Here is a 24269-nt window from a genome sequence, read left to right as displayed (position 1 = left end):
CCTTGGTGCCAATGATGGTCGTATGCGTGTTTGGCGCCGTGCAGGTGAGCGCCACAATCAGGACTGCATACGACCGAGGCACACAGGGCCAACACCCGGCATCATGGTGTGGGGAGCGATCTCCTACACTGGCCGTACACCACTGGTGATCGTCGAGGGGACACTGAATAGTGCACGGTACATCCAAACCGTCATCGAACCCATCGTTCTACCATTCCTAGACCGGCAAGGGAACTTGCTGTTCCAACAGGACAATGCACGTCCGCATGTATCCCGTGCCACCCAACGTGCTCTAGAAGGTGTAAGTCAACTACCCTGGCCAGCAAGATCTCCGGATCTGTCCCCCATTGAGCATGTTTGGGACTGGATGAAGCGTCGTCTCACGCGGTCTGCACGTCCAGCACGAACGCTGGTCCAACTGAGGCGCCAGGTGGAAATGGCATGGCAAGCCGTTCCACAGGGCTACATTCAGCATCTCTAAGATCGTCTCCATGGGAGAATAGCAGCCTGCATTGCTGCGAAAGGTGGATATACACTGTACTAGTGCCGACATTGTGCATGCTCTGTTGCCTGTGTCTATGTTCCTGTGGTTCTGTCAGTGTGATCATGTGATGTATCTGACCCCAGGAATGTGTCAATAAAGTTTCCCCTTCCTGGGACAATGAATTCACGGTGTTCTTATTTCAATTTCCAGGAGTGTATTTATTGTGGGTATAGTCCCATATGAACAACGGACCTTGCAGAGATAGGGAGTATTGCGTGGCTCAACGATAAAAAAGGCCGTACTGTAGGTACAACCAGAATGGAAGACTTCTTGGTTCCTGGAGAGGGGCAGCAGCCTTTTCATAGTTGCAGGGGCAGCACTCCGGATGATCGACGCACCTAGCCTTGAAAAATCAGCTAGCATGGCCTTGCTACGCTGGTACTGCGAACAGCTGAAAGCAAGGGGAAGCTACAGACGTTCCTACGGCCGTGCAGCTCTATCTTCAGCAGGAGGAACAAAACTGGCGTTCTATGGGTCAAGGCGTAGAAAGTTAGATCTCTTAACCGGGCAGGTAGATCAGAAAATTTAAAGAGGGAAATGGGTAGGTTGAAGATAGCTATGGTGGGAGTAAGTGAAATTCGGTGCCAGGAGGAAAAAAATGGTTCAAATGGCTCTGAGCACTATGGGACTTAACATCTATGGTCATCAGTCCCCTAGAACTTAGAACTACTTAAACCTAACTAACCTAAGGACATCACACACATCCATGCCCGAGGCAGGATTCGAACCTGCGACCGTAGCAGTCGCGTGGCTCCGGACTGAGCGCCTAAAACCGCTAGACCACTGCGGCCGGCGGTGCCAGGAGGAACAGGACTTTCAGTAAGATCAGTACAAGGTTATCAACACAAAATAAAATAGGGGTAACGCAGGTCTAGACCTAATAAGAATATAGGAATGCGGGTAAGTTAATAGGAACAGCATAGTTAACATATTACTGTAGAAAAGGTAGACGCGAAGCCAACATCTGCCACATTAGTACAAGTTTACATGTAAACTAGCTCGACAGAGGATGAAGAGATTGACAGAATGTGTGGTGAAATAAAGGAAATTATTCAGATTGTTAAGGAAAATGTAAATTCAATTGGGTGAGTGGAATTCGATAGTAGGAATAGGAAGAGAAGGAAAAGGAGTAGAACATGGACTGGGTAAAAGCAGTGGAAGAGGAAGCACAAATTATGGTTTAATCGTCGCTAACACTCGGTTTAAGAATGATGAAAGAAGGTTGTGTACGTGGAAGGGACCTGGCAACGCTGGAAAGTTTCAGACTGATCATATAATGGTCAGGCAGCGAGTTCGAAATCAGATTTTAAAATGTAAGACATTTCCAGGAACAGAGGTGGACTCTGACCATAACTTACTGGATTTAAATGCAGATTATCACTGAAGAAATTGCGGAAAGGCGGAAAATTAAGGAGATAATATCTGGTTAAACTGAAGGCACCAGAGGTTATGGATACAAAGGGAATCAAACAGCCAAGCAGTTGCACGTGAGAAGTTTATTCAAATCCTTATCTAAATTTCGACAGATATAAATCTGTCTTCCTCAGTAAAAGAGATAACACCTACGAATACACAGTACAACGAGTACGTGGAAGTCATATATTACTCGGTATCCATATAACTACAGTTGCTGACTGCTGCCATGTTCAAGATTTTGATCTAGAGGTTGAGATAGAGCAACTTATGTTGGACCGAAATGAGAAGAAGATGAGTGGATTGCTTTGAGACATGAAAGAGTGAAGGAAGCAGAGGATCAAATGGGTAAAAAGACAAGGCCTAAAAGAAATCCTTGGATAGCACGAGAGATATTTAATTTAACTGATGAAAGGAGAAAATATAAAAATCCAGTAAATGAAGCAGGCGGAAGGGAATCTAAAAACTCAGACTGACAGGAAGTGCAAAATGTCTAAGCAGAAATGGCTAGGGGACAAATGTAAAGATATAGAAGCATATTTCCTTAGGGAATGATAGATACCGCTTTCAGGAAAATTAAAGAGGTCTTTGGAGAAAAGAGAAACAGATGTATGAATATGAGGAGCTCAGATGAAAAACCAGTACTAAGAAAGAAGGGAGATCTGAAGGTCTATACAATGGAGATGAGCTTAAAGGTAATATTATTGAAACTGAAAAGGGCGTAGATAAGGATCAGATGGGAGATGTGATGCTGCGAGAAGAATTTGGCAGTGCACTGGAATACATAAGCCGAAACATATCCCCCTGAGTAAACGACATCCCGTCTGAACTACTGATAACATTGGGAGAGCCAGCCACGACAAAACTCTTCCATCTGGTGTGCGAGATGTACAAGACTTGAAGAACGAAATAATTCCAATTCCAAAGAAAGCAGGTGCTGAGAGGTGCGAATATTTTCGAACTATCAGTGTAATAAGTCATGGTTTACGAAATACTAACACAAATTATTTACAAAAGACTGAAAAAAATGGTAGGAGACGGCCTCGGGGAAGATCAGTTTGGGTTCCGGAGAAATGTAGAAACACACGAGGCAATACTAACCCCATATTTTTTCTTAGAAGATAGGTTAAAGAAAGGCAAACCTACATTTACGGTGTTTGTGGACCTAGAGAAAGCTTATGAAAATGTTGAGTGGACGACGCTCTCCGATATTTTGAAGATAAAGGGACGAAATACAAGGAGCGCAATGTTACTTACAACTTGTAGAGAAAGGAGACTGCAGTTGCAGGCGGTGTGGGACACGACAAGGAAGCAGTGATTGAGAAGAGAGTGAGACGGAGCTGTAGCCTATCCCCGACGTTATTCAATGAGTAAGTACTTTGAGCAAGCAGTAATGGAAACCTAGGAAATATTTTGAAATGAAATTTAAGTTCAGGAAGAAAAAAAAAGGAGTTGCAGGTTGTTATGACGTCGTAATTCTGTGAGAGAAAGGAAACAACTTGGAAGAGCAACTGAACGGAATGGATAGAGAGACCAACTGAACGGAATGAATAGAGAGATGATAGTTAAAAAAATGTTTGAAATGAAACTATGAAATCCTTCAAATTCTATATTATCTAATAAATTTTGCATAACCAATGCATAGCCAAATGGGGAATGTAATAAATGGGATACGTGTACAACTGGACCTTATTTTTCAACACAGTAATAAGAATCTGATCCCTTGGATGCTGCTAGTCCCCCCCGAACGTTCCTCGAACAGAAAATAAGAGATTTCCTTTTTAGAAGTTTTTCAAACATACTAGACAATAGACGGTAAATTCTGCTTCCATCTGCTGTTTAACGATATAAATTATGAGGACTGGAACTCAGTGCCCAATCCATCACACATATTAATTATTAAATGAATATGCTGAATATTCTGATAAAAGTATGTTTATGTGAGAAAGATAGCCCGCATCTCGTGGTCGTGCGGTAGCGTTCTCGCTTCCCACGCCCGGGTTCCCGGGTTCCCGGGTTCGATTCCCGGCGGGGTCAGGGATTTTCTCTGCCTCGTGATGGCTGGGTGTTGTGTGCTGTCCTTAGTTTAGTTAGGTTTAAGTAGTTCTAAGTTCTAGGGGACTTATGACCACAGCAGTTGAGTCCCATAGTGCTCAGAGCCATTTGAACCATTTGAGAAAGATAGAAAGATGTAAACGCCTCATGTTGTCTGCATTTTTGATTCACAGCCTAAGTTGGTGATGGTCTGACTAACAGTGGACTCTGTTTATATACTTGTGTGGTATTCAGTAATATAAATGCTTATATACTGGGTGTAAATTATAAGCTCAGAAATCAGAATAACTCGAAAAATAAGCTTCACACGGAAAAATGTATAGAATCCAAAGTTGATTATTTTCGATGGGGACATCTGCTGGTGCTAAAATTAGCCCGCCATCCCACCCCCTAGGCAACTTTAAAATTTCAAATTGGAACCCCCATTTTTCATTTCAGAATCAGATTATACGTAAAATACTACGTACATTTTGTCTTAAACATTTGTTTTGATTCTTGGTAGTTGGCTGTTTTGTAAATCAAGAAAATCCATGTTCTCATTTTTGCGTGGAAAATGGTTACGGATAAACAAAAAACTCTACTTCCACCCTATGGGGAGAGAGAGAAAGAGAGAGAGTTCTAGTTTTAGCGAATCAAAATTTACGAAGTAAAGAAGTATTTCTTATTTATCTGTAACCAAATTTTAAAGTTGCCTCCCGCCCCACCTCCAGGCTGGGCTGGGGTGCCGGCTAATTTTAGCACGAGCAGATGTCCCCCTCGAAAATAATCAACTTTGAATCCTACAAATTTTTTAGTGTGAAGCTTATTTTTCGAGTTATTCTGGTTTCAAAAATGGTTCAAATGGCTCTGAGCACTATGGGACTTAACTGCTGAGGTCATCAGTCCCCTAGAACTTAGAACTACTGAAACCTAACTAACCTAAGGACATCACACACATCCATGCCCGAGGCAAGATTAGAACCTGCGACCGTAGCGGTCGCGCGGTTCCGGACTGTAGTGCCTAGAACCACTCGGCCACCCCAGCCGGCTATTCTGGTTCGTCAACTTAAAAAATTTACACCCTGTATACTGATAGAAGAAATCGTAACAAAAGTATTATTAATATAGAGTAATGAAATTTCGGTTATACATTTGTCTGCGTAACACATTTAAGTGGTTAACACTGAAAGACCACACGTTAACGTAAGCGCGAGATAAGGCATTGTGAATTGCCGGCACCTTAATAACCGATGTTAACTGCCAGGTTGATGAATGCAAGCATATAAAGTGCGTGCAATATGTTATACGAGTGCCAGATGTCAGTTTGCGTGAGTGAGTACTTGGACGGTCAAGACAGGGACGTTAATGCTGATTGTGGATGAAGCTAGAGTTGTTGTCCAATGATGTCCCATATTTGCTCGATTGCAGACAGATCTGGTGATCGAGTAGGCCAAAGCAACACGCTGACACACTGTGCAGCACGTTTGGTTGCAACAGCGTTATATGGACAAGCGTTATTCTGTTGGAAAACACCCCATGGAATGCTGTTCATAAATAGCAGCTCAACAGGCCGAATCACAGATCGACGTATAAATTTGCAGTCAATCGAATAACCACGAGAGTGCTCATGCTGTTATAGGAAATCGCACCCCAGACCATAACTCCACGTGTCCAGATCAGTTGCAGGCTCTCACCTGGGATCCTAACCAACATAAGGCCATCACTGGCACCGTGGCAGAACAAGCTTTCATCAGAAAACACAACAGACGTCCACCCTGTCCTCCCATGAGATAAGTGGCAAGTGGCGGTAGTTTGGGGTCAGTGGAATGCACGCTACAGAGCGTCTGGCTAAAATTGCTGCAGCAGATGCAGTACGATGCGCCAGAGCCACACGCCAAACACGGTGGTTTTCCCTGTTGGTAGTGCCACGTGGCCGTCCGCACATTCCTCTGAACACCGCTGCCAGCAATTGTGTACCGTGGCTACATTCCTGCCAAGTCTTCCTGCAGTATCGCGTAAGGAACATGCAGCTTCTCGTAGCCTCGTTCAAACTCAGTGAGGTACTGACAATGGCGTCTTCGTCGCCTTAAAGGTATTGTTGACTAGCATCAACTCACCACGTCCGGTCTCAAAGGTAACTGACGCTTACGGCATTACAGCGTGTATGTAAAGCAAACCTGACCTGCACCCTCATAGTGCGCTACTAAAGTGCGCGTCATATATCTTGGCGGCCGAGTTTAGGTTCGATCTGCGCATCTGACGTCACAAAACACAGTCGGCCAATGAACAGAGAACGACGTAGCCAAATCTCGACTGCAGTGCAGAGCACAGACGAGTGTCTTCAGTTTTAGAAACGTTCAGTCATAAATAAAGTAATAGAACAAAAGCAATGTCTTGATAGCAGACTTTCTTTTATAGAAAGTTTGGAAAAAGCATTCTTTATACCAATTGCTTCATATTCTATTAATTAATTAAACCAAACAAGCAATAAGACTCCTAATTCAGGCGATAGCAAGGAAAGGCGTTTGTTTCAATCTCACGAACCGCTTTTTCGCAATACAGAACAGCGGTAATTGTTTATTTCCTACTGTACTTCGACGAGGCTTGAGTAATTCATAGTCATACCAACAGTGTTTATAAGTAGTTGCGTGAGTGTTAGAGTCGTTATGGAGCTACACTGTTCGATGAGCTGAGGTAGCGGAACGGTTAAGGTGTTGGGCTGCCAAGTGAGAGATTAAGAGTTCATAAACCTTGTATGGTGCTTAATATTTTCTTTATTTAAAAACATTGTTGGAGTGCCTTACTTCACGAATTTTATTCGTTTGAATGAAATTTCTAGTGCTTTGCCTCTTCATTAACTTTTTCGCTGCTGCAGACACGTGCTCGCCGCATTCCGCGCTGTGCGCGATTTTGTCATCACTGCACTTGTAGCCTGTGCAGACACATGGTGTTCCCACTGCTTTGACACACTTATCATTCGATTTCACAAAAACTATTTGGCCAAAAAATTTGATTTTTACACGTCTTCTTGACTGATACCTTCCCCCCACAAATGACTTAATTTTGTTTTGATGTGCAGCATTAAATGTAGTAAACCAGTGCACGAAATTTTGAAGAGTTTGCAGAGGTAAAAGTCCATAGCGTATACTTTCCGTATGGTCGATTTTAGTTGCCACAATGTTGAGAATGAAATGTGGACAAGATACCTAAATTTCATATAATATTTACTGTATAACAATATCTCATTTAATTTAAGTACCACATAGGTGTCGTATGTAATATTGAGAAATATTCCGTCTTTCGCGACTGTAATAAAAGTTTTATTTACACAGGGCGCGTTTGGCTTTATTTTAAAGCACTTCCATCGGTGAAAGGTATGGCACATACACAATGGTATTCATGTTCTATTTCTTGTTTTTGTTCCACAGTCGCAGTTTTACCAATGGTATTGAAATATATCCCTCTTCTGCAACTGTAATAAGCGACTTATTTAGACCAGACGCGTTTCTCTCTTTTGAAGCATCATAAGAGGACTGTATTTTGTGTCCTCCATTGCCAAGTCACCTTTCGTAGTTTTGTGCTGCGGTAGCACAATATTCAACATTTGTGTTGGCTCATCAGTGTTTTAGCAAATAAATGCTGTTTGTGTGTGCCACAAACAAAATTATATTTGACATAGCTCTGAGCACTTCACTGACAGGCGGTATATTCAAGTCTTAATGTTTTTGTAAGTCCACAGTTTTGTTAATGTATTTTGTCTACTTCCATTTGATTGATTGAAGTGCTTTAAAATAAAGCCAAACGTGCCCAGTGTAAGTAAAACTTTTGTTACAGTCGCGAAAGGTGGAATATTTCTCAATATTACATACGACACTTATGTGGTACTTAAATTAAATTAAATATATAGGTATATTGTCCACATTATATTCTCGACATTGTGGCAACTAAAATCGACCATCCGGAAAGTATATATATTCTATGGACTTTACCTCTGCAAACTCTTCAAAATTTCGTGCAATGGTTTACTATATTTAAGCTGCATAATAACTGCGTTGAACATCGAAACAAAATTAAGTCATTTATGGGGGGAAGGTATCAGTCAAGAAGATCGGTAAAAATCTAATTTTTGAGCCAAATAGTTTTTGTGGAATCGAATGATAAAGAGTGTCAAAGCAGTCGGAACACAATGTGTCTGCACAGGCAAGCAGTGCAGTGACAAAATCGCCCACAGCGCGGAATGCAGGGAGCACGTCTTTGTAGCAGCGAAAGGGTTAATGCGGCCGTGGTGGCTTTACTTCATGAACTGCGCGCTCCCCCCCTAAACGTAAGTTTGCGAACTATGCTATACTATGGCGCTGCTTCTCTTGGCGCGTGCGTCGTGTGCAACTGGCAACGCAGCAATCTCCCGCGTCTAGGCGGGCATGCGCGAGCCGCCAAGATAAAAGAATTGAACTATAGCATCACTTTATGCGACTGGCGTGAAATCTAAATAGACATCATCTTTCAGATGTAGAAACACGCCGACCAACTTTCGTCTATGTCGCACAGCTCCTTCTCGGTGTTGCAATTTTTTTCCGTCAGTGCACAACGACCAGTAGTGTGTTTTTGTTGTGATATTTTGTAAGTAGCTCTGTAATCGTTTACGTTACACGACTAGAGTAACACATTATGGTAACAAGTGATATCTAATTAGCAGTGAAACGAAGCGTAAGAAAGATAACTAGCTATGGAGGGTGTAAACCTAATAATAGTGACACGGAGACAATTGTTTTAATTTGCCTTTTATATTATTTGTAGTCGTAAATTCAGTATGACCGAAATATGGATAAACATGTATTTAATACAGGTGAACAGCAGTGGAAAGTTAAGCTAGAAAGGAATTCGTTTCGGACACTGCGCAATCGCTCGTACGCAGTGTGTCGCAAGTTTTCATCAGAACGAAATTCCTTTTCGACCACTTATGAGTAGTCCGTTCAACAGAAATCGCCAGGGGAAAGGATGGTACGATGACAACTTTTATGCCACCTACGTTACACACGGCGAGGCATCGCCCGTCATTAAAGCATCACATCCATAAATTCCCACATTATCATCTTTGGTTGCAGTTATATCAGATTGCCTTGAATCATTGGTTTCAAGTATTTTATTGCAACATGACACACGATCTGCGCAACAGTTGCAACATCTCTGTCGCTGCCTGTGTTTGGAACACTTTTGATCTGTCTGATAAGGAATGCCGCTGTTCTTCACTCGCTGTATTCGTTAATGGTTTGCGGGAATGGAACTAAGTTGGTGACTGGATTGAGAATTTCTCGTAAGGAGGACGCAGCATGTTATCTTGGATGGAGAGTCGTCGACAGAGATAGAAATAATTTTAGATGTGCTCCACGGAAATCTGTTGAGACCCTTGCTGTTCATGATGCGTCACTAATGACCTGAAAAACAATATTAATAACGGCTTCAGACTTTTCGCAGACGGCGCAGTTATCTATAATGAAGTGCTGTCTGAAAAATCTGTGCAAATATTCAGTCAGATTTTAATAAGATTTCAAACTGATGCAGAGATCGGCAACATGCTTTAAATGTTCAGAAATACAAAATTTTGCGCTTCGCAAATGATGTAATCTTATACACTGTATGTTCTTACGTAAATTCACATCTAGATACTTTAATTAACTATTTTCTAGAAGTTTTTAATATTGCAGGAATAATGAAATTCGAACAAAAAGTGTTTTGAAAGATACGTTTTTTGGGTTAAATGTAACCTAGGATTCGACAAGATGAATGAGGGAAATCACCCAAACTGAACCTGAAATTGCCAGGTAGAATCGACTTTCAGTAACTTATCTTTGAATCAAAGTTATCCTCGTCTGCCCAGTTTCATACATTATCATGCAGCCATGTCATCTGAACTGCAGGATTCGTAGCTCCATGACCGCATGTTGCATCTCTGTTTTAAAAGTTGTGAACTGAAGTTGGTGAGGAAATGTGAGTTTTACACAGCTTAAATTTCGTTTAGGATCTCGTTTTTCCAGTTTTGGCCACGGCTGAATATTTGCATTTCTTCCGAGACATCCATTTTTAACTCTTCTCTAAAGTGTGCAGTGCTTTAAAATGATTATCTATTGCGTCAGGGTGTCTTGTCTATGTGATTCGCTGTAGCTGATCTCTGCTGGCTTTATCTAGTCTGAAACAGGCAATGTAATCCTTAAAACGGGATTTTCAAATTTCTGCCCATTTGGCCACTGTAGTAGTTGTTACAACGACAGCATGTCTCTTTGTTAATTGTTGACTTATTGCTCGGTTTCTCGTCTGGTTGTGAGATGAGATGCACCAGTTTCGTTCTTTTCGTTAGTGGCGGCAAAATTGAGTCTGATATTGGTGTTTTTCAACAGCTTGGCTGTTTTGTCTAAATGACCCATAAATAAGGTGTTGTTACACAATAAGGATTTGTATGTTGCTGTGCGCGCTGGCCAGGTCAGTTTGTTTGCTTTTTTTCCTAAGTGTTGTGAAAGTGCATCTGACTCATATTCATGGTAGTCATTCTTACGTGTCTGATTATGTTCATGTCTTTCTCATAGTTGCAGCACTAAGTGGGAATTTATGTGCTCTGCCCTCTGCAGAAGGAAGCTCTGAATGCAGCTTGTTTATGTGAGTTTGGGTGTGTGGAGGATCAACAATGACAATGTCTATGTAGACTGTTCAGAGTCTGGTTTATGTCAGTTATTGTTATAAGTAAAATTTTGTTTTGTTTTCTTTCTGGTGTTGTGCAGGGCGTTCAGTTTATTTGAAGGTATTGAAATATCTCGGAAACTACACATCGGATTCAAACAATTTATAATTAAAATTTGTTTGTCTCGGAGGGGGATCTCCAGTGATACCAAACACGACCCCATAGACCATCTCGTGTTTGTTTGTGTGGGGGAGGGGGACGGGGAAACTCTGAGATCTTAAATGAAGACGCCCATTTTAATTGCACATTCCAATTCTACGGAAAAAATACACAAGTTTTGTCAAATAAAAATGGGTACAAAATCGCATTTCAAAAGGCTTTCCAATGACACTTGAATTAACCCTCCCCCCCCCCCCCACCACCACCACCACCCTGCGAGGGTAGGACAGGTAATTATTTCATAAGTTTTGATGAGGAAACCCATTCTCAATGTTGTATTCCTCCGACAAAACGAAAAGGGGATTGCCCGACGCACCACTGTGACCGTGTAGCAAACTACGACTTCTCATAAAAGGCAGTGCAGTGCGATCAGAAAAAAAACTCATTGACTCGTTTAAGACTAAGTCAGAAATTACTTTCAGCGCTACTCGTGAACAACAACGTAGGCGTTTTAGTTTTCTGTTCACAATGGGTGCTTTATTAATGTGAGTCCCTTTGCCTCTCACGTATCGGAATGTTTTGTCGCAGTTATAGTAAGTGTTCAAATGTTTGACTTTCAACTTCAATACGCATGTTGATCCATTCTTCAAATACAACGTTGAGAAAAGGATTTCCCGTTAAAAGTTATCAAACAATTACCTGTCCTACCTTCGTAGCGTGGAGGTGACGTTTGGTAGCAATTTGAAACATACGATTTTCAACCCATTTTGATTTTTCGCCGGCCGCTGCGACCGAGCTGTTCTAGGCGCTTCAGTCCGGAACCGCGCTGCTGCTACGGTCGCAGGTTCGAATCCTGCCTCGGGCATGGATATCTGTGATGTCTTTAGGTTAGTTAGGTTTAAGTAGTTCTAAGTCTAGGGGACTGATGGCCTCAGATGTTAAGTCCCATAGTGCTTAGAGCCATTTGAACCATTTTTTGATTTTTCAGATTACAGCACCATCTGTCGTGAAATATATCAGACGAAATTGACGTGTTTTTCATGTAGACTCAGAATCTGCAATAAAAAATAGATGTTCCCATTGAAAATTTTAAAATTTCAAGGTTGCCCCCCCCCCCCCCCCCTCCGGCCGGCCGCGGTGGTCTAGCGGTTCCAGGCGCTCAGTCCGGAACCGCGGGACTGCTACGGTCGCAGGTTCGAATCCTGCCTCGGGCATGGATGTGTGTGATGTCCTTAGGTTAGTTAGGTTTAATTAGTTCTAAGTTCTAGGCGACTGATGACCTCAGAAGTTAAGTCGCATAGTGCTCAGAGCCATTTTCGAACCCCCCCCCCCCCCACCTCCCCAACACGCAAAGGTTGGGGGGAGGGGGGATGGAGCTCGAGTTTGGTGTTACTGTATATCCCCCTTCGAGACAAACAGATTTTAGTTATAAATTGTTTGGTACCGATGTGTTCTTTTCGAGATATTTCAATGAACACCCCAAGTGGTGAAGTGGACAGTGGCTATGTCTTTAAAGCCAAATTACACAGAGGTTGCTAAAGCCATTGTATTTACCGTCTCGCTCAGCATGCCTAAGTCTGCAGTTTAGTGGAATCCCAGGTAATCGTCGGTAGAAATGCATAGGAATTTTGTAATGCATAAACCGTGCATATTTTGTGATCCCTCATACCGCCACCATCCCCTCCCGGACACTTACGTTTGCAGAAGGAGGGGAGAGATAGATAGAGAAGAGAGAAGCAGAGAGAGGGAGGGAGAGAGAGAGAGAGAGAGAGAGAGAGAGCGAGAGAGAGAGAGGCCGTGGCGTACCTGGTCCTCGCGGACCTTGCGCGCGTCACGCGACTTCTTGGCGGCCTGGTTGTTCCTCTTGCGGCGCTCGAAGTATTTCTCGTCCTTCTGGTCGTCCGGGATGGGCCGCTTCTCGCTGCGGGGCCTGCGGGGTGTGCCGCCCACCCCCACCGCCACCCCGACGCCCACGCCGCCAACCGCGGGGCCCAGCGAGCGCGGCAGCAGCGCCGGCCACGGCTTGTCGCCTGCAACACAGCGACACGCTCCGTCAGTCCGTGCGTCGCGTGCAAGCTGGCCAGTCCCAGCAGCCACTGCTCTGCCATGCTGGGATTCGGAGAAATAGCTGTTGAGAGTATCCACATTCTCAGGTCAGACGAAAGGTGGATTTATTATTGTTATTCAAATAACTTACGGGTCTGCTGCCGGGTGACGTCGTCGAACACCTCCGATATTTCGACAGGAGCACACCCTGCCATTCTCAAGGCACAAATGCAAGGAAGAGAAAATGTGCAAGCAAATTTAATACCTCGGTTCATAGAGGAGAAACAAGGAAGACACCACACACACAACAGGTGTCAACACAACCAAAGATAACCAACATCAGGAATATCGATGGTTACTATTAATCAACACGTAAGGTAGCACTAATTCTGTCCGTCTGTTTTTTGATGAGAGACAGAGCAGGATTCCAAGCAGCATTTAAACAAAATACACCATCTCTGTTAATAAGGTTGCTTGATAGTCTGATTTCAACAGCTTCCTTAATAACACTATCCCAATAGCTTGACGTGCAAGCCAGAATCTCCGTGTTGTTGTATTCCATAGGATGACCGGTGTCAAGGCAATGTTCTGCAATAGCGGATTTGCTCGGCTGTTGTAAGCGTGTGTGGTGCTTATGTTCAATACACCGGTCTTCCACAGTCCTGATAGTCTGACGAATATATGACATGCCACAACTGCAAGAAATACGATAGACCCCAGCTTACGCAAACCAAGATCATCTTTTACGGACGCCAACAGGGCCTTAATCTTAGAAGGTGGTCGAAAAACACATTTCACATCATATTTCCGCAAAAAAAAGTAGGATTCGAGTGAGGCGCAGACCCCACGAAGGCATAGACCCCAGTTGTCAACAAGCTGGTGATAGCTCCATAATGGTGTGTACTGTGTTCACATGGAATGAACTGGGTCCTATACATGTTCGACTACTTGGAGACCATTTGCTACAATTCAAGACCTATGTAGGGCGGTGGCAACAAAATATTTTCGCATCCGGAGGAGAAAATTGGTGATTGGAATTTCGTGAGAAGATTCCGTGGCAACGAAAAACGCCTTTCTTTTAATGATGCCCACCCCAAATCCTGTATCATTCCAGTGACTCTCTTTCCCATATTTCGCAATGATACAAAACGTGCTGCCCTTCTTTGAACTTTTTCGATGTACTCCGTCAGTCCTAGATGGTAAGGATCCCACACTGCGCAGCAGTGTTCTAACAGAGGACGGACAAGCGTAGTGTAGGCAGTCTCCTTAGTAGATCTGTTACATTTTCTACGTGTCCTGCCAATAAAATGCAGTATTTGCTTAGCCTTCCCCCACAACATTTTCTATGTTTTCCTTCCAATTTAAGTTGTTCGTAACTGTAATACCTAGCTATTTAGTTGAATTTACGGCCTTTAGATTTGACTGATTTATCGTGTAACCGAAGATAACGAATTCCCTTTAAGCACTCATGTGGATGACTTCACACTTTTCGTTATTTAGTGTCAACTACCAATTTTCACACCATTCAGATAACTTTTCTAAATCGTTTTTCAATTTCATTTGATCTTCTGACCACTTTTTTCGTCGATAAACGACAGTGTCATCTGCAAACAACTTAACAGGGCTGCTCAGATTGTCTCCCAAATCGTTTACAAGGGCTATTCCGAAAGTAAGGAGCGGTAGGTCGCGAAGTGAAAACCACAGTGGCAATCAAAACTGTTTTATTTGCAACAGTTAGCTACAACTTCCAGCTACTTATCTCCATAGTCGCCGATACGACTTAGACGTTTGTGGTAGCGTTGTACCAACTTTCCAATACCCTCGTTATAGAAGGCAGCCGCCAGTGCTTTCCGCCAATTCTCTACGCTGCCCTACAGGTCGTTGTCTGTGCCAAAATCTTGTCTTCATAGCCAGTGGTTCATGTGGGCAGAGATGAAACTCAGAAGGAGACAATTACGGGCTGTATTGTGGGTAATCTGCCGCTGAGAATTATCTTTAAGAAGAAAACGCACGGCAGTTATGTAATGTTGGCTGCATAGCTTCAGGCGAAATTTCTCACCAGGCCCTCGTACTTGGTGGGAGGTAAGTTTATGTGCTCCCTAAGTCCTCAGAACTAAAAAGAACGACGTAACGCGATCGACAGGCATACTAGAGAGACTGCCCAACACACCTGTGCAAAACTTCATCGGATTTTCACTGTGGTATCCTATTTCGCGACCGATCGTTCCTTACTTTGCGAATAACTCTCGTATATAGATAAGGAACAGCAAAGGGTTTATAACACTACCTTGGGGAACGCCAGAAATCACTTCCGTTTTACTCGATGACTTTCCATCAGTTACTACGAACTATGAACTCTCTGACAGGAAATCACAAATCCAGTCCCATAACTGAGACGACATACCATAAGTACGCAATTTCTCTACAAGTCGCTTGTGTGGTAAAGTGTCAAAATCCTTCCGGAAATCCAGGAGCACGGAGTCGATCTGAAATCCCTTGTCAATAGCACTCAAAACCTCATGCAAATAGAGAGCTAGTTGTGTTTCATAAGAACGATGTTTGACTGTGTGTCATAGACAGTTTTCTTCGAGGTAGTTCATAATGTTCGAACACAATATATGTTAAATCCTGCTACATATCGACGTTAACGATATGGGCCTGTTATTAAGTGGAATACTCCTACTACCTTTCTTGAATATTGGTGTGACCTGTGCTACTTTCCAGCATACTCTGAAAGGAACCTGATTAGTATACAGTCTGGACCAGAAGACTTGCTTTTATTAAGTGATTTAAGTTGCTCCATTACTCCGAGCATATTTACTTCTATGTTACTCATGTTGGCAGCTGTTCTTTATTCAAATTCTGGAATATTTACTTCGTCCTCTTTTATGAAGGCATTTCGAAAGGCTGTGTTTAGTAACTCTGCTTTGGCAGCACTGTCTTCGATAGTATCTCCATTGCTATCGCACAGAGAAGGCATTGATTGTTTCTTTCCGCTAACATACTTCACATACGACCAGAATCTCTTTGGATTTTCTGCCTGGTTTCGAAACAAAGTTTCGCTGTGGAAACTGTTATAAGCATCTCGCATTGAAGTCCGCTCTAAATTTCGAGCCTCTGTAAACGATCGCTAATCTTGGGGATTTTGCGTCTGTTTAAATTTGGCATGTTTGTTTCGTTGTTTCTGCAACAGTGTTCTCACCCGTTTTGGGTACCAGAGAGGATCAGCTCCGTCGTTTGTTAATTTATTTGGTATAAATCTCTCAATCGCTGCCGATACTATTTCTCCGAATTCGAGCCACATCTGGTCTACACTTATATTATTAATTTGGAAGGAGTGGAGATCATCTCTCAGGAAATGTCAAGTGAATTTTCATCTGATTTTTAGAATAGGTATATTTTTCGTTTATTTTTGGAGGATTTGGGGGTTACAATATTCAATCTCGCAACGACAACCCTGTGTTCACTAATCCCTGTATCCGTTTTGATGCTCGTTATTAGCTCAGGATTATTTGTTGCTAAGAGGTCAAGTGTATTTTCACAACCATTTACTATTCGCGTGGGCTCATGAACTAACCGCTGGAAATAATTTCCAAACATCTCTTAGAAAAGAGGCTAAGCAAAGGCAAACCTACGTTTATAACGTTTGTAGACTGAAGGTAGCAGGGGTAAAATTCGGGGAATGAAAAGTTGGCTTCTACCAGATGGCAGTCGAGGGCATGAAAAGAAAGCAATGATTGAGAAAGGAGTGAGACAGGGTTGTAGCCTATCCCCAATGTTTTTTACCCTGTGCATTGAGCAAGCTGTAAGGGAAACCACAGAAAAATTTGGAGAAGGAATAAACTTTGACGTTTGCCGCTGACATTGTAATTTTGTCAGAGACAGCAAAGGACTTGGAAGGGTAGTTGAACGGAATGGACAGCGCCTTGAAAGGTTGATACAAGATGAAGAAAATCAAAACAAGGGATAGTGGAATGTAGTCGAATTAAATCAGGTGAAGCTGAGGGAATTAGTTTAGGAAAGGAGACTCTGAAAGTAGTGGATGAATTTTGCTATTTGGGAAGCAAAATAACTGATGATGGTCGAAGTAGGGAGGATATACAATGCAGACTGGTAATGGCAAGATAGGCGACTCTAAAGAAGAGATATTTTTGAGTGTCGAGTAAAGGTTGAAATGTTAGGAAGTCTTTCCTGAAAGTATTTGTACTGAGCGTAGCCATGTATGGAAGTGAAACATGGACGATAAACAGTTTAGATAAGAAAAGAACAGAAGCTTTTGAAATGTGATGCTACAGAAGAATGCTGAAGACTAGGCGGGTAGACCACATAACTAATGAGGAGGTACTTGATAGAACTGGGGAGAAAAGAAATCTGTGGCACAACCTGACTAGAAGAAGGGATCGGTTGATAAGGCACATTCTGAGACGCTAAGGGATTACCAACGTACTGTTGGACGGAAGTGTGGGGGTAAAAATCAAAGAGAGAAACCAAGAGGTGAATACAGTAAACGGGTTCAGAAGGATGTACGTTGCAATAGTTATTCGGAGATGAAGAGTCTTGCACTGGATAGAGACACACGGAGAGCTGTATCAAACAAGTCTTCGGCCTGACGAACATACGTACGTCCATTTCATATAGGATAATGCTGATAAGTCTGTCATGATATTACGATGGTTTTTTTATTGATAGGAACCATCCAATTTTTGGATAAACCTCTCTGCGATGCACAGACTCCAATACTGACGTTGTGCAACAATACCTGAATTGTTCCGTCTACGCACTACAGCTACTCTGTAAGGTTTCAGCATGAGTTTGTGCACAGTGCTATGAGCAAAAACGATACGCCACATGCCAAAGGGCGAAGAACGCGACACAGCATGTGTGTCGATCAAAACCTGCCTCCCCAGTTTTGATTTTGCTGTTCAGCGCCGAACATGCGCATACATAGGGGCAGAAATCCATTCCAGTACGATTATGCCATAGGTGGTAAATCATTGGAAGCGGTAACGACTGTAAAATACTTAGGAGTTACTATCCGGAGCGATCTGAAGTGGAATGATCACATAAAACAAATAGTGGGAAAAGCAGGCGCCAGGTTGAGATTCATAGGAAGAATTCTAAGAAAATGTGACTCATCGACGAAAGAAGTAGCTTACAAAACGCTTGTTCGTCCGATTCTTGAGTATTGCTCATCAGTATGGGACCCTTACCAGGTTGGATTAATAGAAGAGATAGACATGATCCAGCGAAAAGCAGCGCGATTCGTCATGGGGACATTTAGTCAGCGCGAGAGCGTTACGGAGATGCTGAACAAGCTCCAGTGGCGGACACTTCAAGAAAGGCGTTACGCAATACGGAGAGGTTTATTATCGAAATTACGAGAGAGCACATTCCGGGAAGAGATGGGCAACATATTACTACCGCCCACATATATCTCGCGTAATGATCACAACGAAAAGATCCGAGAAATTAGAGCAAATACGGAGACTTACAAGCAGTCGTTCTTCCCACGCACAATTCGTGAATGGAACAGGGAAGGGGGGATCAGATAGTGGTACAATAAGTACCCTCCGCCACACACCGTAAGGTGGCTCGCGGAGTATAGATGTAGATGTAGAGCACAGCTCTGTTGTCGTACGTTAAACGTCATTTGTGCATATCTCCCACATTGTAGTGCATATTTTATGGAATTTTATAACATATTTTTGTTGGTTTTAATGCATAAATGCATCCATTTTTTGAGTCGTCTTTAGTCTTCCGTACCGCCCGTCTACTTTTAGCCGCGACATAGTGGTGCTTTGGCGAGTGACGTCAGAGCTTAAACATTATTTTGGTTGTCATAGAAAGCGAAATAAACAGTAATTACAATTTCCGTGAACTCAGAATTTTATTATGAATACATCTTCCTCTCGACACTTTTTTTTTCTCAAGTAAGAGCGAATCTGCAACGCAATGAAATTAAAACGATTCAGTAAATAATAACATTAATATCACTGAAATAAGTAAAGCTGGTAGTTCGATGACTACGAAATTAATACTGATAATGGGAAGTAATGTACCGAGACGTACCAGAATTAGTTGAGTTGGGAGAGGTCAACACAGTTCAGAGTGGTACAATAAACAATATTTGCCGGCCAGTGTGGCCGAGCGGTTCTAGGTGCTGCAGTCTGGATCCGCACGACCGCTACGGTCGCAGGTTCGAATCCTACCTCGGGCATGGATGTGTGTGATGTCCTTAGGTTAGTTAGGTTTAAGTAGTTCTAAGACTAGGGGACTGATGACCTCAGATGTTAAGTCCTATAGTGCTCAGAGCCATTTTGAAACAATATTTTCGATACCGAACCGCAGTTACTGCTTGGTGCCTTTTTCGGCTTTCTGTGTTGGTATCGGCCTTTTCAATTTACTTATATCTGACGTTTTCGATATCGTGTTTTGTTAATTTCTGCGATTTTGGCTATCTATATTGATATAGCTTTTTGTAGTTCTATTGCCTTTTGGTTAGCTGTATTAGCATCGGCCTTTTCATTTGACGTAGATTGATCAAGTGCTGTTTTAGATACCAGCTGTAATTGGTACGCGCAAATTTTGTGTTTTTTTATTGCGTGATTGAAAACGACCGTTGAATCGCGTTTCTCAGGTTGTTTCGATGTATGCATTTTTTCGTGATTTTGTGTCTGTTATTTCAGATTTTTAGCTTGCCCCAGCACAAAATACCTAATTTTCCATCGTTGCCCCAGTAGCTCCAATATTTATTATTGAGAATTTACATATTCTGATGTATATGTTGAGCGCCTTGGGAACGGATGATGTCACTGGTCACCATTTTGAAATAATGTTTTTTTTTTATTTATTAATGAATTTTGACAGTACCGATACAGCCAGCCTAAGAATGATTTCCTGAGATTAAGTGTATTAAGAGGGTGAAATTGTTAAAAGGAAACATGCAATACATCTGCTATTAAAGAAAAATTATCAGTTACATCATTTAACTTGAAATTAAGTCAATGACCTAAGGAAATTGAACCACATTCATTCATATAAAGGGGGGGGGGGGGGACGATAACACAAAGCATTATTACTCATCTACTAGACTGTAATGCAAACAAAAAATAAAAGAATTAAAAAAGTAGCTTTTCCTATAAATCTAATATGACCTTCTGCTATAAAAACATATAGGAGTTTACACAGTTTTAGGTCGTCTGTCGCTAAAAGAGTCTGAATGACCGTTGGTAATGCACTGCCAGAGGACATCACAGGCTGCATTAGTATCGCGGCTCTTTGATATCTTCTGCCGCTGCTGAAGAAAATGTGATTATCTTCCCCAGCGCTGCATTCACATGAAGAAGAACAACTATGTTGAGGTGGTACAATGTTGCCGTAATCTCCAGTGATTAGATCGAAGGCATGACATTGTCACTGTACAATTTGTACGGTATTTTCAATTTTGATACCAAGAACCTGCTGGCAGATTACGCACAACTGCAGCATAGCGTCTCCCTTTAATTTCCTATGACCGGTGCACGCTTTCGTTTTAGTGTGGTCTGATTGTAGTGCTTATACACTCAAGCACCAAAGAAACTGGTATAGGGATGCGTATTCAAATACAGAAATACGTAAACAGACAGAATACGGCGGTGCGGCAGGTAACGCCTATATAAGACAAGAAATGTGTGGCACAGTTGTTAGATCCGTTACTGCTGCTACAATGGCAGCTTATCAAGATTTAAATGAATTTGAACGTGGTGTTACAGATGGCGCACGAGTGATGGGACACGGCATTTCCGAGGTAGCCGACCCGTACAACCATCTCACGAGTGTACCGCGAATATCAGGAATCCGGTAAAACATCAAATCTCCGACATTGCTCCTGCAGGCGAAAGATCCTGCAAGAACGAGACCAATGACGGCTGAAGAGAATCGTTTAACGTGGCAGAAGTGCAACCCTTCTACAAACTGCTGCAGATTTCAGTGCTGAGCCATCAATAAGTGTCAGCATGCGAACCATTCAACGAAACATCAACGATATGGGCTTTCGGAGCCGAAGCCCCGCTCGTGTACCCTTGATGACTGCACGACACAAAACTTTACGCCTCGGCTAGGCCCTTCAGCACCGACAGTGGAATGTTGATGGCAGAAAACATGTTGCCTGGTCGGACGAGTCTCGTTTCAAATTGTATCGAACGGATGGACCTGTACGGGTATGGAGACAACCTCATGAATCCGTGGACCCTGCATGTCAGCAGGAGACTGTTCAAGCTCGTGGGGGCTCTGTAATGGTGTGGGGCGTTTGCAGTTGGAGTGATATCGGACCCCTTATGCGTCTAGACATGACTATGACAGGTTACACGTATGCAAGCATCCTATCTGATCACTTGCCTCCGTTCATGTCCATTATGCATTCAGCCGGACTTGGGCAATTCCAGTAGGACAATGGGACGCCCCACACGTCCAGAATTACTACAGAGTGGTTCCAGGCACACTCTACAGAGTTTAAACTCCTCCGCTGGTCACCAAACTCCCCAGACATGAACATTAGTGAGCATATCAGAGATGTCTTGCAACGTGCTGTTCAGAAGAGATCTCCACCCAGTCGTACTCTTACTGGATTATGGACAGTCCTGAAGAATTCATGGTGTCAGTTCCCTCCAAAACTACTTAAGACTTTAGTCGAGTTGATGCCACGTCGTGTTGTGGCACTTTTGCGTTCTCAAGGGGGCCCTACACGATATTAGGCAGGCGTACAAGTTTCTTTTGGCTCTTCAGTGTAGTATTCAGGAAACGTCAAGTAGCATTTTATCTTATCTCATCTACATCTACATTGATACTCCGCAAGCCACCCAACGGTGTGTGGCGGAGGGCACTTTACGTGCCACTGTCATTACCTCCCTTTCCTGTTCCAGTAGCGTATGGTTCGCGGGAAGAACGACTGTCTGAAAGCCTCCGTGCGCGCTCTAATCTCTCTAATTTTACATTCGTGATCTCCTCGGGAGGTATAAGTAGGGGGAAGCAATATATTCGATACCTCATCCAGAAACGCACCCTCTCGAAACCTGGCGAGCAAGCTACACCGCGATGCAGAGCGCCTCTCTTGCAGAGTCTGCCACTTGAGTTTATGAAACATCTCCGTAACGCTATCACGGTTACCAAATAACCCTGTGACGAAACGCGCCGCTCTTCTTTGGATCTTCTCTATCTCCTCCGTCAGACCGATCTGCTACGGATCCCACACTGATGAGCAATACTCAAGTATAGGTCGAACGAGTGTTTTGTAAGCCACCTCCTTTGTTGATGGACTACATTTTCTAAGCACTCTCCCAATGAATCTCAACCTGGTACCCGCCTTACCAACAATTAATTTTATATGATCATATGATCTCACTAAACGAGTGTACGCTGCTTACTTACCCAACGTATCTACTTCGTTTCCCTTTACTCTGCTGCGAGCTTTCACACAGTGCATAACGTTAGCCTTATTTAGGGGAGAAAGTTTCTGAACTGGTTCTATAAAGTGATATACGAGATAATTTTTCATGTTGCATTTCGCAGATTGTAACGATGTTATTGGCTAAAGTCGACTGATGATATCGACGGTTCAGTTCATCCCAAACTTGGGTTACTTTTAGTGCATATCAATTCACCTTCTTTTTGTAACGTGAGGCATCCATGACATGGAACTGGAAAAAGAAGTTGCAGTCAAAGCTGTTCATAGCAAAGCACTGACTGATTTGTGCGACCAGTGAGAGTAGCTCTGGCCAGACAAGCTACGAGGCTACCATACGCTACGTCTAATTCGTAAGCTCCTCAGCGTGCAAGAATTCCAGCACCTGCCATCAGAGATTAAACAACTGTCGTACCATCATAATCGAAACGCAAGGTCTTACTTACGTAGTAGTCTATGGACATATTCGGAGGGCAACAGATGAAGTCAACCAGAAACAAGGAGTTACAGGTGGAATTAAAGTCCGTGATAATGAAATAGATATGTCGAGATTTGCAGATGATACCACAGTGTTAAGTGAAGATGTGGAGTAATTAGAAGCGATGCTGGCCTAGATGGAAAGCACCATCAGCTCTTCCTATAACATCAAGATCAATAAAGCTAAAACAAAAGCCTTAGTGATGAGTAGACAAAACTCTGTTGCTCCATGCTCACTTGACTATGGGCCCCGGAGACCGTCGAATCTTTCACCTACCTAGGAAGTAAAATTACGTCAGAAAGAAGATCAATGAAGGCTGTTGTAAGCCGAGTCTACCAGGCAAAAGTTAATAGTAACAAGAGAAGAAACCTTTTCACCTCCAGCTGCACAGACAAACATCTCTAGAAAAAAAGATGCATAAGGTGTTCGCTGCGTCCAGCTACTCTCAAATCGTAACACGCAGCTTGCCTAGTCGCGAGATCTTTGTGGTGTAATTTGTGGGACACGTGATTGTGGTATACACTTTTCTTTAGTCTAAAGTGTTAAACTTTCTAATCGATTATTTTAGCACGTCTAACTTGTTGTTTAAATGATTACAGAACGCCTCCCTGCGCGTGATTCATCGATAGCGTTTCCAGTTCTTTGGAACTTATTGGCAGTTATGTCACAATATGTTTGCTCTTGTTGATGCTGCCTCTTGAAATTTCCAGGTAAGAACCTATTGCGCCTCCAGATAAGAAAAATCTCGCAGTCGCACACTAACAACAGCCAGACATCCTTATTTCATAAGCATTCTTATTTGTTATCCTGAAAAAATAATAGGCTCACTTTATCACAGAAATGGATCGACGCTTTATGACCACTCTATAGTATTACGAAAAGAAGTCACAAACTGCTTCACTGCCGCAGGTGTCCGTCTCCGGAAGAAGCCACCCTGCACTCAGCCCACAATTAAATGTCCTGTTCCAAAGCTGAAGCACTTCCTTCGGATACCCTCATAAAGTTTGCTCAAAAATTAGCGTTTATGGCCAATTTTCCCTTTATCAAATTGTAAAAGCAATGCTCCCATCTTCTCCCCTGTTACGCTTCTCTATTTTGGTCTCTATGTGAGTAACTCCAATTTCTTCGATCTTCAGTAATTGTGTGTTATCACGTTGCAGTTTCTCTCCTTCTTCCTCTTCTCTCCCTCATGACCTTTGTTGCTAGCGCTAATAATTAACACTATTTCCCCGCGATTTCTGTTTATTGTTGCACATATTATGAACGAATATTAACTGTGTATGTGTGTTTTTAACTTGTACTACTGTGCTTTTTAATTTCTAAATGTAGTATAACATGCTTGTCGTAATATATGTAATGTAAAATATGTAGAATGCTCTGGTGAGATTAGGAGAGGGTTTGATGGCCCCTATGTTGCCATGTTAAATAAATCAACAAATAAAAACTAAATAACTGAATAAAACTAATGGCGTAGAGAAAAAGT

The 24269-nt window shown here is 42.7% G+C and overlaps 1 protein-coding gene across 1 annotated transcript in view; it reads right to left on the bottom strand.

Annotated features, from left to right (window-relative positions):
- LOC124620147 overlaps nucleotides 1-22329 on the bottom strand; it is a 30872-nt gene extending 8543 nt beyond the window's left edge. Inside the window, 2 exon segments of the mRNA XM_047146852.1 lie at nucleotides 12630-12853; nucleotides 22275-22329. Of these exon segments, the coding sequence (XP_047002808.1) occupies nucleotides 12630-12853; nucleotides 22275-22329 (279 nt within the window).
- Nucleotides 22330-24269: the final 1940 nt, after the last annotated feature.

Source organism: Schistocerca americana, chromosome 1 (assembly GCF_021461395.2).
Source record: "Schistocerca americana isolate TAMUIC-IGC-003095 chromosome 1, iqSchAmer2.1, whole genome shotgun sequence".
Lineage (NCBI taxonomy): Eukaryota > Metazoa > Arthropoda > Insecta > Orthoptera > Acrididae > Schistocerca > Schistocerca americana.
The sequence above is the reverse complement of the archived record's forward strand: the minus strand, read 5'-3'. Positions and strand labels throughout refer to the sequence as shown.